General features: G+C 29.2%; 1 protein-coding gene across 11 annotated transcripts in view; it reads left to right on the forward strand.

The window, feature by feature from the left end:
* Window positions 1-15,920, forward strand: part of LOC142331370 (uncharacterized) — a 120,094-nt gene that overhangs the window by 94,293 nt on the left and 9,881 nt on the right. For all 11 annotated transcript variants that reach the window (XM_075377228.1, XM_075377231.1, XM_075377221.1 and 8 more), the window contains 3 exons: window positions 2,856-2,957; window positions 9,021-9,146; window positions 12,242-14,870. In XM_075377228.1, coding sequence (XP_075233343.1) covers window positions 2,856-2,957; window positions 9,021-9,146; window positions 12,242-14,870 — 2,857 coding nt within the window. The remainder of the gene's footprint in view (window positions 1-2,855; window positions 2,958-9,020; window positions 9,147-12,241; window positions 14,871-15,920) is intronic.

Here is a 15,920-nt window from a genome sequence, read left to right on the forward strand (position 1 = left end):
TCTAGAATTGCCTAGTTTACGTAGTCATTGACTCTCCATAGGTAGAAGTGCCAGATCAATCGCAGAATGGGAGACCCCTCTCATCATTAATGCATACCAACCCTAGAGCATTCACCCTATCGCTAAGGTGTTGGCCTCATATGCTGCTTACCTCCCCAGAGAATTCTGGACTTTTAGCATTGAAGTCCTCAGAAATTAATATGTCCTTCTCCCTGCATAGAGTAATTTCTGAAGCCGGTTCATCCAGGAAGTTTATAAAATCAACAATATCAGAATCGAGTGAGTGATAACACGAAAAGACTATCATGGTGCCCAAATCAGCCCATACAACACCTTGCCTTGCTCCACTTTTTACTAGAGGAACACTAGGCATTGGAAAACCTATTGCTACCACCAAGGAGCGGTCTACTAGCCACGCAAGCCTTGGAGGTCATTGATACACTCGGCTTTGACAATATGATAATATCAACACGCTCTCTCAACGCAGTGTCCCAACAGAGATCTTGCACTAGTCTATTTCTTACTGTATTGATCTGGAGATATTTCATTTGAGGGCCACACATTTCTCCATCTTATGGCCCTCCATACCACAAATCATACAGTTCACAGGCACGTACTGGAGGCCCAGTGTGGGCCTTGCATTGGACATGCTTGTGTTCAGGTTTGTCGCAGTTAAAACACAAGTTTGACCGGTCCACAGCTTTGGAACCGGTTGACACATCTTCAACCTGCCTAACATCAGAAGCATCTTTCTTTCCACTCTCTAATCTGAACTCAACAGTATGCCCATCCTATTCTAGTCTTTGTTCTATTAACTTCTTCGCTGGTCTCATGTTGGTGATAACTGTTGCGTTTTTAGTCCATCCAAACACCAGCCGGATTGATGTAATTTTAACGTCATCCATAGTGCTCACAATCTGTATAATAGCATGATGTATTTCTTGCTCTGTCATATCCACCTCGATGTCTTTCACATGAACAAGTTTTATGACCACCTTTCACTTGCTTGTACAAGATCGACTTGTAGATCCATGGCTTTAGCTCGTATCGTGGACTGAAATTCTTTCGCTTTTTGTGCGTCTTATTCTAATGCACAGTTCCGCCTTAGGGCCTTTCCTTGAAGACAACACTTCCGCTAGATAGGTAAAATTTATCTCCCCAAATCCAGGATAGGATTTGTGCAGAACCGTGGGGGGGGGGGATTCAGAAATAGAATTAGGGGTTAAGGAAAAGATTATTATTGATGATGACATTCTTTGAATGATTAGGTATTTTATTGATTGTTCATTTACTTTATTCCTTTTTTTTGTATTAGGGGTAAAAAAGAAATTAAATTTATTTCTATTGATATTCATGTGAATATTATTCTGTTTGGTGATTAGGATATGATTACTCTGATGGTTAAATTTTGATTTTTGCTTTGATTAGCAAAGGGAGTTAGTTCCACCTATAAAACAAGTATTACTTGAAAAAAATTTAACTACTCACTCTAGCAGAACAGAAAAGTTTACAAGTCCTTGTTTACAACACTTGCACACTTGTCTATGCCTACACTGCTAACAATCGATCAAGTATCGTCCTTATTGCCAATGGCAATAAGGTCTATTCTACAAAAAACCGAATAAAAAATTAGTCCATCGTCAGAAAATCTTAAAATTTATAGGCCATATCCAATAAATAAATGACCACCAATCAATAGCAATCTTCTGTACTGTTAAAAAAAAACTAGGAAAAAACAAAGCACAGTTGCAGCACGTCCTTTCAGTCTGGCTTCACTTACTTCTTCTTCTTTGGTAATTTAGCAATTTTCATGTTCACTCTTGCTTCAAACCATTAGTGCATCCGCTTACATATGTCTGATACAAAATCTTTTTATGGTTCTCACTGTGGCTTCATTCAAACCAAACTCTTTAGCCACAGATGTTGAACCTTGTCTATTTTTAAGATACTCCAAAATTTGTATCTTGGTTCTTGGTTTCTAACAAAATTGTTTTTATTTTTTGCAGTTGCATTACCTGTTCTTTTTCACTTACGCTTCTTTTCCATTCAGTTCTTGATTGACAAGAAATGTTTTGTTGATTATAATTTATAATACAAACGAGTTTTTTACGGTTAAAATACTAATGAAAAATTGCCATCAGTTCTCATTGATAACTGTCTGAAAAATCTCTCTAAACTTGTTGAATGTTGCCATTACTATGATTGTATTTAAATAACATGTTTATAATATTGCAAAGACTTACTGTATTTATTGACAGGAAGTGACTTACTTCCTAAAACATTTCCCTTAGTAAATATTGCACTGTATAAAGATTTGAAATGGATTACATTAAAATAAAAATTATCAACACATTTAAAATTAGTGTGTAATCATTATTCTTTATCTTATTTTAAACTATTAGTCCACAGTAAATCACTATATCTAATTTATTTTTAAGAGTTCAACATTTACAAACAGCCATATAGTGCAGAACTATATTAGTATTATTTTTGGGGACTTTTGGTTATACTCCTGTATCCAAATCTGCAATGATGAACTGAATTAAGAGTTATACCATTTATAGAAGAACTTTCAGCGATATTTATTTTTGTTAAACTAGAAGTCTATCCTTCATATTCTGTTTTTTTCTTTTATAAATTTTTTTTTTTACAAGATATTTATTGAAATTTAGCGTTTGTATATAAGATGAATATGTTCCAGTTTTGAGACTGAAATGTTACATTTTAGAGATTTATAAAATTACTTAATTTTAATTTATTATTAGCTTGAGCTTTAATTTATTAATTTTTTTGTCAATTTATTTCAATGCACTTTTTTTTTTAGTTTTATGTGTTTATTTTTAATTTATATGAAGGTTTACCATCAAGCTATGAATGTTACAACACAACCTCTCGGAAATGGTATTAAATTTACATCCTTAATCAGCAGCAGTAGCAGTCATTCGTCAGTTTTACAGGTAGGTTGTGTTAGTATTTAAAAGAGAAATTTACCATAAATTACTGTTAATATATATTTTTTTTATTAGAATTCATGTATCAATAATTAAGTATAATAATAGACACCAAACTTGCCTGTAATATATGCACTATGATGGTCTGTTGACAAAAACTATGTCAAATAATGTATAATACAAACTGTATAAAATAAATGTATTTGTTCCATTAATAGTAATTTTTTTGTAACATTGTGTGTGTGTGTGTGTGTGTGTGTGTGTGTGTGTGTTTCATGCTGTACACACACACACACACAACTTTTTTGATTTGCAGTAAGATGTTTATGCACATTGAGATTTATACTTATAAAAATCTGTTAATTTATTTTATTTATGATTGTATCATAATACGAGGGCTATTCAGAAAGTAGGGAACATTTTGGAATTTTGAAAAACCAAGTACAAGAAAAATTTTTTATTATATACATGTGAAAGAGGGACTAAAATACTACTTTTCAACATAATCACCATACAAATTCAGCCATTTATCATAGCGGTGGACAAGCTTTGAAATTTCTGTGTCATAGAATTCTGCCGCCTGTGATCTCAACCACACAGTGACGCACCCATCTTGCACAAAATTTGTGGTAGCCTAGCTTCTGTGAAACAATTTCAAACAATAAAATCCGTGAAACTTCTGGGAAACATAGAGAAAGCTCAGTTATTGTTAAACGGCGGTTTTCACGAATCTTTTGTCAACTTTGGAGACCAGATCGTCAGTCACAATGCTCGGACGTCCACTCTTCTCTTTATCGTGAACGTTTGTTCGGCCATTTCTGAATGCACCACTTCCTGACAGAACTTTCACTCATTACGTTGTTCCCGTACACTTCACAGAGTTCCCGATGAATTTCTATTGGTTTTAAGTTTTTTGCCAACAAAAAACGAATCACAGACCGCACAACTGGCGGGATTTTCTATTGCAGCACACATTTCAAATTTGTATATAAAAAAACGGAGATGTTCCCGTTGTCACGGCTGGATGCTGACAGGTGCCGAGCACGAGCACACCAATATATACGCGATTGGCGTGCGCCTGGCGGCGTCAGGTGGAAACGTTCCTTACTTTCTGAATAGTCCTCGTATATGTTGAGAATAATATAAACAATTATACAGTTTATTATGTTGTTTATTTATAGATGATAGAATTTTTGTAAAAGGTGTTATATTCTGAAAAATGTTATTATACTAATTGTGTGATAACTACTGTTATAAGACATTAAATAAATTATTTTCAAATATATTTGATTCCTATTGTATTTTCTACAGGTAAGCTTGTTTTTGGGGTGAAAAATACACTTAAAAACACCATCATGTTGCACTTAGTAAAATTTTTTATTGTAAATTTATTTGCTACATATATTTTTAAATAAAATGTATCGTACTACAATGCTTTGTAAATTAATTGTTGTTAAAATTCATTGAACACATTTTTTTTTAATGCCGGGTGTCTGTTTTGTTGTACAATTTTATTCACAAATGCTTTGTGAACCTGCCTTCTTGTAATATTTGTTTTTTTGAAGCAAAGCTTCTTAATGCAGGCTTTGGGATGAGGAATCAACTGAGAAAAAAGCAGCGTCATGAAAAAACATCATGTGCTAGCTAACAACACAGTTCATTCAAGAATCGTGTTCAAAAAATGATAGTGTTACTCTTTTGTGAACGGTTTTTGGTTACTCTCATATTTATAATTTTTATTTTAATAACCGATTCATTCTTTGTATTACACAATGTTTTTGTTATATACAATGTTTTTAAATTTTTAATTAATATTTCTTATTGATATAAACAATTTATCATTTGTGAGTATTGCATATACATTATTTTGAACCATTAATTCATATAATTTGCGTAAGAAGCTTCTCTTCCATCAAGTGTCCATATACCGATGCGCTTGTTTTAATTAAAAATTTTTTTTAGCATTTTATTTCTCTTTTCAGCCATTGTACATAAATAGGAAATTTTAATTCAAATATAAAACAAAAATTTAATTTTTGCAGTTTCATTATTCTTTAATTTGCTCATGATTACTATAATTTACTTATTTATTTTTCAAAATATTTTAAAAAACCAAAAAAATGTGTTTACCCATAAGTTATTTATCATTAAGAAAAAAAATTATTGTAGTGCAAAATAACTATTGATATTAAAAATAGCTATTTTAATCAGCAATAAAATAAAAAAATATATCTAAAAAAATTCTATATTTACATTAAATATGTCAAGGCAAAACGCTTAGCACAGAACAAAAAGGAATAGATAATACCATCTAATAACCAGTAAACTAACTGATTATTGTGCTGCAGAATTGTTTTTGTTACTTCCCTGGCTGTAGCAATGTATGCTGCCATAGCTGTAATGGGAAAGTATATAGATCAGTTAAAAAAATGGTTACATTTCTTCTATTATTTTAGTTTTAATCTTATTGCTATCTTAGTTTTAACCTTATTTTATTAATATTTTAATATCTGAGAAGGGGCGTTTTGTTACTTTTTGACCCAGGTGATGATAACGTGAAAGCATTCTTTGCTGAAAAAATGACCTTTTTCAAGCTTTTTGCCTTAAGGAGAAGCTTTAAAAAAAAATTGTTAGTCTGTGAAAAAAATTCTTTATTCTAATGCTCGCGAGTCCAAAAAATGTATTCTTGTCAGACTGAAGTTGGTGCATATGATCATATCTGTGTTAGCCTGTATTCAGTCTTATAAATCTGGACCCTGATGACTGATTTTCTTCAAACTTGGTAGCAGACATTACCTTTGGGAGAAAGAATGTTTGTAAAAATGGGACCTAAATAAAATTTTAAATCTTCTCAACTTTAAATCTTTAAATGTACATTTAAACTTTATGTATTTTAAATCTTAAATGTAAAAATGTTGAAGTTTTTTTTATTTAGATCAAAAATTACAACAAAAAAAAATATTTAATATTCCTCCCTCTTTCTAAAAAATGTATAAATATATATAGAATATATAATAGCTTTATCTTTTGTCAGAAAAGGAATTAATGGGAGTGTTTTCGTATAATTTTCTACATCAGTAGGCTTTCAAACACACTAAATATTTTTTGCCCATCCCACTCCACTCATCTGTGGTAACAAAATGTATTAAACAATTTTTTTAATATAAGTCCATCTTGCGTTAAACTTAAAATGTAAAAATTCTAATTTTTTGGTAGCCCTTACTCTTTAGTATTTCTTTAAAAAAAATTAGCCATATATTTTTACCCCCCCCAAATTGATGCAATTCATTGCCGGCTGTTTGTACCTGGTTTTTGCATAATTTATAAATTAATATAATCTTCATAAAAATTGTTTTGTTTTTATTGACCGGTTCAAAGTGTATGTTTAATGTATGTTAATTTCTTATAAATATCTATTTATATTTACTTATTTTAGAGGTAATGTGAATGTGTTTTAATTAGGTCAAAATTTAAAAAATTATGCCGGTTAATTTTTAAAATGTTCAATCACTATTATTAAAAAATATTTATTTTCTGTTAAGATTGTCATAATTTTTATATAGAGTACAAATATCTATTTACCTTTCTTAACTTTATTATAACTAAATCACATTTTGACGCGTTTTCAAAACTAGCTGTACTCTTTTGAAAATAGAATATATTTGAACGCATCAACATTTGATTAAGTTATGATGAAGCTAAGAAAGGTAGATAGATATTTATGTACTCAATATAAAAATTATGTTCAATTGCCATTATAAATATTATAAAATTCTTTGCTGCTAAAACCGATTGAGACTGATATTATTTATTTTGGTTTTGACGGTTTGTTTTATACTGATAATTAACAAATGATCAATAATAATAAATGAATCAACTTGCAGCGTAAACAAAATTTATTTAGCTATATCTTTTGATTCTCAGTTTGTTGATTGTAATTTTTAATTATAACTTAACAATACGGTTAGATGTTCTTATAATATTATTTAATTAAAAAAGTAATTTATGTTAGACATCAGATTTTAATAATATGCAAAGGATTATTATCAGTGGGGAATGGCTTTTGTCAGCAATCATATCTGAGATGTATCTAAATAAATTTGTAAAAAATGTAGTAAGAGGCAGACATTACATGTGCTCATAGTATACTATAAAATTATAATTTTGAAGGTGGTAAATGCTTAAGGTACAATAGTGAGATCGATAATGAACAGCGAACTATGTTAATTTTAAACTTGTACAAAAAAATTACATTTTCATTTGAAACTTAAGGAACTGTTGGAACTTCAAACTTATTTTTATTAAGAAACTAAGTTTTCAAGATTAATAACTGTATTGAAATTGGTTGTCATAAGCCTAAAAAATAATAAAATAATTAAAAAAAAGTTATTTATAAATGATTAAATGGTATTCAATCAAATAAAGTCAATATTTGTTAATATAATAAACAAAATAATGTCAGTACTGTTTTTAGAGGAAGGAGCAAATAGATAATTTAAAAGAAATCATTTTTATAGCAAACTGAAACACCAAAACCAAGAAGACGTAATAGATAACATATGTGCAAAAATTAATTAACGAAAAAATTGCTAAAACAGTTAACTCAACATTTAAAAAACTGTGCTTTTAAAAAAAAATTTAAAGTACATAACATGCAATTACACAAATAATGAAGTTAAGAAATTTTATAAATGTATATAGTAAAGAAGTCTATGTAATAAGGTCATAATAATATGATAATAATAATAATAATAATGGTTTAGCTTACAAAGCAAACAAAAGCATTTGGAAATTGCAAATATAAATATATAAGTTGAATGTATAAAACAAAATTCAATCACTGTGATAATGTATACATGGGTAAAACAAACTGCTGATTTAAACAATTTTTCTCTTATAAATTATAATGAAGAAAATATATAGGCAATACAATAGTTATACTGAAATTTCTCATTTTTAACAATCGCAAAATAACTAATGAACGTGGATCATAATTAATGAATTACTTGAGATTATCAGGTATACAAAAAAATAATAACATGTTAACAGAAAAATAGGACATTAATTTTACCTATAAAAAAAATTACCTATAAAAAAAATTTTTATTCTGATTTTGGTCATATTCAAATTCAGGTATGTGTGAGTGCAAGCTCACATTTTGTAAAAGTAGTAGTAGTAAGTAGGTCTCCTGATCACAATGTACTGAGGAAGGATTTATCATGATGAGCTACACGCAACATTTACTGATTTATCAAATATTGCGCATATAACAGATGCCCTCCTCCTTTCAGCCATTGTAGCTGATAATTGTTTTTCGAAAAATAGTTAAGGTATATTAATTATCTAATATACATTCATATCTGGCTGATGTATCAGTTGCTCATCAGGATAATATATTTCTGAGGTAAAAAGAAACATGCTCCTGCTTTTTAAAAAGGTAAAATTTTCGAACTTACTTAAGATATGGAAAATGTTTTTGGAAACATGTAAACAAAACTTCATTAAAATATTTTATTAAAGTTCTTAAAATATAAATTTTTATTGAAAAACACAAAATGTTGGACAAGGAAAAATTTAGCAGGATTTTGGGTGTTTGTCTGCATGAACTTATTGTTTATTTTGATGTCCTGAATCGATCCCTTCATTTTTGGTCAACACCTCAAGGGACACTCCCATATATATTAGAAATTCTCTTATGTAGAAGTATCCTTAAATAGATAAAAGGATACTGTGTAGAAAAAAGCAAGTTAATGGAAATATCTCATAATATCAAAATGGTAATGTTTTTACTTAAAAATACTTAATATATAGTTACTTAATATACTTACTTAGAAAAACTTAATTTTTCAATCTTTATTTACTCATGAGTAAATATAATATAATAAATAATGATGATTCACTTACGTACTTCAATACCTACTTTTAAATGGCTTGGCTGACCAGTAATTGAAAATAAAACAGCTTATAAGAGATTAAATTGTAAGATAATTGTTAATAATTATTTTATTATTATCTATTTTGAAAAATAAAAAATTAGTTAATATGGACTTGTAACTTTTTTTGTTTTAGGGGAATCCATCAAAAATTTGTAGTCCTGTTATAAGCAGCGAAGATTCTAGTATAAATGCCCCTTCAACACCTACTACTGGGAATATTATGGCTACATCTGTTAATATCAGTACTGTAAAACATGAGGTGTGTATGAATTATGTTATTTATTAAATAATATTTTCTCCTAATTTTTGAAGCAAATTAATATAATATGACTTTTGTAATGGAGAAAATGGGTTTTTAAATGTTTTAAGAAATCTCGTTGCAGTGGTAATGCATTGAAAAAATATTAAGTTTAAATGTTTTTATTTAAAGGCCATAGTAATTTTAGAATATAATTATGCATTCAATTATGTTAATTTCTACAGTAATAAATAAATCAAAAGTGGCATTTAAGTGAACTTGTTTGATGTTTGTTATGTCTTGTTTTAAACAGAATAAGTATGTTATTCCCATTTTTATTTATACAATTAGCATCAAAAAATAATATTGAAAGCATTTAACATTATGTTAATTATATGTGTTTTCATAATACTATAGACTTTTGAAATTTAATTTAAAAAATTATGATATTTTAATGAAAGCATACTAAAGTAATCTACTGGCAGGCTTACTTATTGAATATTGCAGATGTTCTTTAAATTAGCTTTGGTTGTTATCGGGTCAGGTGTAAATATTAGTTATAATTTTAAGACTAATTTTTAAAATTAATTTATTGTAATTATTTATATTTAACAACAAGCCTTTAGCATTAAAAAAGTAAAAGATAAAAAAAATTGTTTTTACGATCAAACTGAAGAATTATAAAAAGGAAATTTAAAAAAATGATATGCAAAGGCTATTTATATATTAACTTGCAGTCAAGTAATAAAAATTAACAGAAAAAATTACTATATACAAGTTGCATACATATTTATATTACTTCTCGTCATCGTCCCCACCCGAATTCAAGCATGTGTCGTATTGTGACACCATCTTGTTTGTTCTCTCTTCAAAGAACCCTGTCACCAAAATACCCATCTATTCATTGACTTCAACCATGAGTTCATCATTGGTATTAAGTGTGGACTAACCGCCTTATTCTTCAGTTTTGTCAACAGATGAAAATCAGACAGTGCCTAATCAGGGCTGTAATGTGGATGGTCTGCCAGTTAAACTTGTTTGCCACACCCTTAGTGCTAGTTGCGGTTTGATGCTGCGCATTATCGTGCGAAAAAAATTCTCTTGGTTAACATCCCTCAGGCATTTATTCTAAATCTGTCTCTTAATGTTTTGCAATAATTTCTGTGGTTATTGCCATACCCAGCTTCATAAATTCAATCACAAAATTCCTTTACAGTCCTAAAACCATATTACCATAATTTTGTTTGTTTGAGCTTGTTTAGCGCGTGCGTGCGTGTGTGTCCGCTGTTTGAAACTGTCTTTTGTCTTTGTATTGATCTCCATACCCGGTAACAATACTGTCAAAAAATTCACTTTCTTTATTCTGAAGAAAAGTCATTGCTGCTCCTATTTTTGTTTTGTGGGCATTTGTAAGTTATTTTGGTACTCGCTGTAGACATTAATTACAAAAATTCATTGTTTGTGATGGTTCCATAAAGAGTGGACCTTCAAATTTGAGGAAAATTTTCAATAACCTTAGTAATTGTGAAGCGATGTTTTTCACAATAGCATGTTCAGTTTCTTCAAGTTCATTACTCAAAATGGAATGTGTTGCCACTCATCATGCACTTTAGTTCACGTTTCCCTGAATTTCCTGCCCTCATTCTCTTACAGAACCATCACCCACTACATTATTACCATAAACAATGTACAGCCGATAGTGGATCTTGGCTGCAGATGTTCCTCCTACTTTTCAAAAAATGAATTGTGTATCACGACTGGTGTTGGCTTACGTATAGATACTGTGGAAATGCAGCACTCCCTATTTTCACTTGATATTATCGGTAACATTTAATGTAAGTCCTTTTTTCTTTATACTTGTACGATATATAATCCTTAAGCTTAATGTCAGTAGCCATCCCCCAGTTTATGAAAAAGATAGAAAAAGTTTTGTATGGAACTGTGCGCTTCACAGTTCCAGCAGGATGGTGTTTGCTGTTGTGCACATGCGCTCATAGGAAGCTGCACACAAGGTTGTGAGTGAGAGAGAGCACTATCGCTCCTGCAGTGCCGACCGTGCCGTGCTGGTGGAAAGTGTATATGGAATGTTACTTGTTTGTTCCCTTGTCTAGTTTAGTCGAGGAAATATGAAAGCGGTTTAGTTGTTTTTTCACCAGTGATCAGAAGATGGCAGAAAGCAGGCATCAAAATGTATCATCATATTCTATTACATTTGAATTAATACCTTCAGTAATATTAAAACTCAAGAAATTATAAATGCAATGTTAATTTCTTTTGAAGTTGCATTCCTCATTTTTGTGAAGAAAAAAAAGAAAAACAATCCTTATATGACGTGGAGTTCGTGCAATCTCCAGTAGAACAGTTTCTAACACACTGCCTTTTAAGAATATAATGGAGATACTGCTCAATTTTAAAAAATTTAGTTTTGGATAAAAGGTGTTGAAAATCTCAGTTTTTGTTCGTATGATTTTTTTTAATAGAAAACAGAAGTGAAAGATTGAAGAAAACCATTTTTCAGCAGAGAGGAGTAGAGTGCAATTTTAAAAAATAATTTTTTAGTCATATGTTGAAAATCGTACTGATTTTAATTTTTATTACTATAAATTTTTATGACAATGCAAAATAACCATGAAAATTTAGAAAATTGTTTGAGTGAGGAATGCTATCCTGGGAATTTGTTGAAATTCTATATACCCTGTTATTCTTTTTGATAAATCAAGTTTTCCAACGCTGAAAAATTTTTTTATTTAATTGGATCTGTGCCTTCTATGTTATAGTGTGACAAATAGACTGATAAAGATTCTAAAAATAATAGCATTTTTCTAATTTAATATAACAGCTTTAAAACTTAAAAATTTCAGGGTGAAGCCAAACTTTATTAATATGTGTTATTTACAGAAAATAACTGCCTGATCCATGGTAATGTTATTTTCAAATAAAAATTATTTTAGGTAAAGGAAAAGAGTTTTAGTAAAAATGCGTTTTCTTTCTTGGAGATTGATTGACTTTTACAAAATCTCAGAACCATTGTAAAATTTTAATGTTTATAATGTTAGAACTGAAACCGATGAGAAATTTTTTATAGCAATGTTTTTATTGCGTATGTTATTTTTCAGGAGTTTACTAAAAATGCTGCAATTTTAACATCAAATAATGAAGCCATTGTTGCTTCTTTACCTCCTCCATTACCTGTATCGCTGCCATCAAAATCTGTAAGTCCGGCTCCAGTAATGGATATTAATTCATCTACATCTGTCTGTATGGAAGAAAGCAGCGATGAAGAAAACATGCAACTTATTACAACTTATACTTCGTTTGTACCGCTATCATTATGTCATATCTCGATGAATCAGTATCAGATACCTCCACCTCCTGGAAATGTTATGATGTTCGATTCAGAAGATACAGGATCTAAAAGCAAAATCGATGGTATAAGTACTCAATCTAATTTACATGCATCAGTATTTCCTAATATAATTGCACATCCTCATCTTCCTCCACCACCACAAACATATAAAATAATTCATCATCCAAGATTTCCTTATCCTATCAGAGTACCGATGCACGGTTCGTTTCCAGTATTTCAACCACCACCACCACCACCACCACCACCACCACCTCCACCACCACTACCACTACCTCCTCCGCCACCACCCCCACCAATACATCAACAGTTAGATACGAAAAAAAAATTGAGAAGGAGGAGAAGAAGGAGAAGAAAAACCAAATTTAGTGATGTTAATTTCCATACTCCAAACGATAAAATAAAATTAGATCAACAAGTAACCGATGATTCATCACGAAGAACATCTCTTTGTGATAATGAAAATCATGATTTATATAAAGATGGTGAAGAAATTCATTTGAATAATTCTGTTATTAATCCTGGAATACCCGGTGAAGATAATTATATGTCTTCTATAGAAGTATCATCTGCACTGTTGAAAAAAGATAATGAAAATGATAATAATGAAAATATTACTGAATGTAAATTATCATCGCCAGTATTTCAAGCGGATAATTTTAATTTGTTTAAAAATGAGAATACTGTAAAACATGATAATTTTTTGAAAAATGATGATTATAGTAATGATAAAATTAAATGTAAAAAAAAAGAAAACATAAGTGAATTATATGATCCTTTTAATAATGATGAAAGTGAAGACAATTTGATACCTGAAAATATTTGTATTGGAAGTAGTAGTTTTAAATTAAAAAAATTATCGCCAAATGTTAGATTTAAATATATTGTTATAAAATCAAATCCTAAATTAATAAAATATTTCCCTAAATTTTTATTATTTAATAATAAATCTAATAATTTACCACAAAATTTATTATGGTGCGGTGTAAATTTTTTAAAAAATAATGTTAGATTTAATCGATGTTTATCTTTTAATTTAAATGAAAATAATTCATTAGATAATAAAACTATGGAAAATGACACAGTAATTGAAATTATAAATACCAGTAAGAAGGAGGATTCTTTTGTAAACATGCTAGTAACAGATAAAAACATATGTATAAGTACTAATATGTTAAATGTTGATAAAATTAACAGAAATTTTACCGATAATAATGAAGAAGATAAAATTATTTTATCGGATACGAATGTCGATATTAAACAAGATTTAAAGGAAAATGATGTTTTAATAAATATAAAAGAGAGTGAAACTAATTTATTAATCGATAATGAAAAGAACTGTTTTGTTAGTAATAGTATTCAGAATAATAATGAATGTAATAATTATAATAATAATAAAGAAATATCGATAAAAAGTAATTCAGATTTGCATAATGATTTAGTTATCGCTGATAATGGATTGTTACACGGTATACCTGTAGAAAATGTTTTATTGAATTTTTCAAAACATCAAATTTCTTCTCCTGAAAAGGAAAGTTTGGGATCTCAAAACAGTTCTAACAATATAAATAATGAAATTAATAATAGTCGACTGAATAAAATTGATGAAAACATTGAAAGTTATATTGTAACCGATAAAGGTTCAAAAAGTTCTTGTGATCTTAAGGAGGTATCTGTTAATAAAAATATTGATTTAATAGAAAATAAATCTGTAGTAAAATGCCAAAATGATGATGATACTATCATTAATAGTGCAGTTCAGTTAAAATGTTTAAGAGTTAGTATACCGACGACTAGAATTGATAATAAATTATTATTAAATATGGGGAATAAAAAAATGATTTCATCTGATTTAATAAGTGAGGAGTATACACTATGTTCTTCATCTAAAAATGTTAACAGTAATAATGAAAATTCAGAACTTTCATTTAGAAATATTTTAAACAGAATAGTTAACAGTCGTGAATTGAAATTAAAAGAAAGTATCAACTTGGAAAAAAATAATAGTCATTTTGATAATAATAATTATCATCATAGCGATGATGAAAATAGCAATGTGCCGAGAACTAAACGTAGAAAATTATCAGCAGATGTTTCAAATTGTTCTGAAATTTTACATGTCAGTGATAATGATAACGCTTGTGATGATTTTAATTTTAGCAGTAACAAAAATGTTACTAAAAACGATAGAAAATCTAAAATAATAATAAAAAATAATTATGAAGCAAAGAAATCAAATTTAAAAACTGATAATAATAAAAATGAAGACAATGTTAAAGTATTAATATCTGAAGATATAGTCGATCGATTTCCAGGTGAAAATAAAAATGATAATATGAAAAATATTGAAATGGATATCGAAGAACTTTCTTCTGATAAAGGTATGTGCTATCTTTCCTTTTAAAATGTTTGATTATTCATTGTATTTTTAGTCTCTTTGAATTCTTTTCCACCATTTAATTATTCATAAAAGAGTGTGCAGGCTAGTAATATCAGTTTTTTCCTTAATAAGAGTCATATGCGCATGAGAGTTACTAAGTGCTTGTATCTGACAGTTTTATATACTCATTTTCAAATTTTCCTGGTGAAATATTAATATCATGTTAAAAGGATGAGAATAATTTTTGCGCTGTATTTGTGCAACAGCAATACAAACAGAACATATGCGATAGTCAAATAGAATGCAGCAATCTGTTTGACTAAAAATGAACTATTATGGTCATTAACTAAATTAACATTCAGATGCTATAGATTAAATAGCAAGTGCTTACAGATTCTAATGTTTACATTATTTTTTTTTACATAATTTCTCTATCGCTAAGTATTTGTATACACTTTTGTATTACATCAGCAAGGAATTTTACGGAATGATATCTGAACAATATCATATTTATAAAGCTTTTTTCATTATTTCTAAATTGTTTTCTGTTTATTACAAATTTTAACATACTAAATAAATTGGTATTCTAATAGTAACAAAATGATAAATGTCGACCAGATGTGTTAAGAGTTATCAGGTTAATTCAGTGATCTTATATCTAGAGTCGATACAGTTGTATGAGGTTTAACAATCGTGCTGTTGAAGAATCCACTCCTTTACTTAACAATTCAAATCATTTAATACAAATAGTTAGTTTGAAACCATTCTTCAGGACTCTAACACTACTGATACATTGCCTAAATAATGGTCAAGAGTACCTCTCACATCCCAGTAAACATCACTTAGTCTGGACTTTGCTGCATTCTGAATTTCTTCTTATTGGAGATCCAGTATGTTTCTACTCTTTATTCTTTTTTCTTGATTTTGAGGTTTGTAATGATTATTTATGTTCAATCACAGGTTACTATTCAGTTAAAAGATGCCTCATCGTAATGAGAATGACCTGTACAAGTTCTGTACAGATCTGCAGTACAGACATTTTGTGTGCATA

This window comes from Lycorma delicatula, chromosome 10, assembly GCF_047948215.1.
Source record: "Lycorma delicatula isolate Av1 chromosome 10, ASM4794821v1, whole genome shotgun sequence".
NCBI classification, from domain to species: Eukaryota; Metazoa; Arthropoda; class Insecta; order Hemiptera; family Fulgoridae; genus Lycorma; species Lycorma delicatula.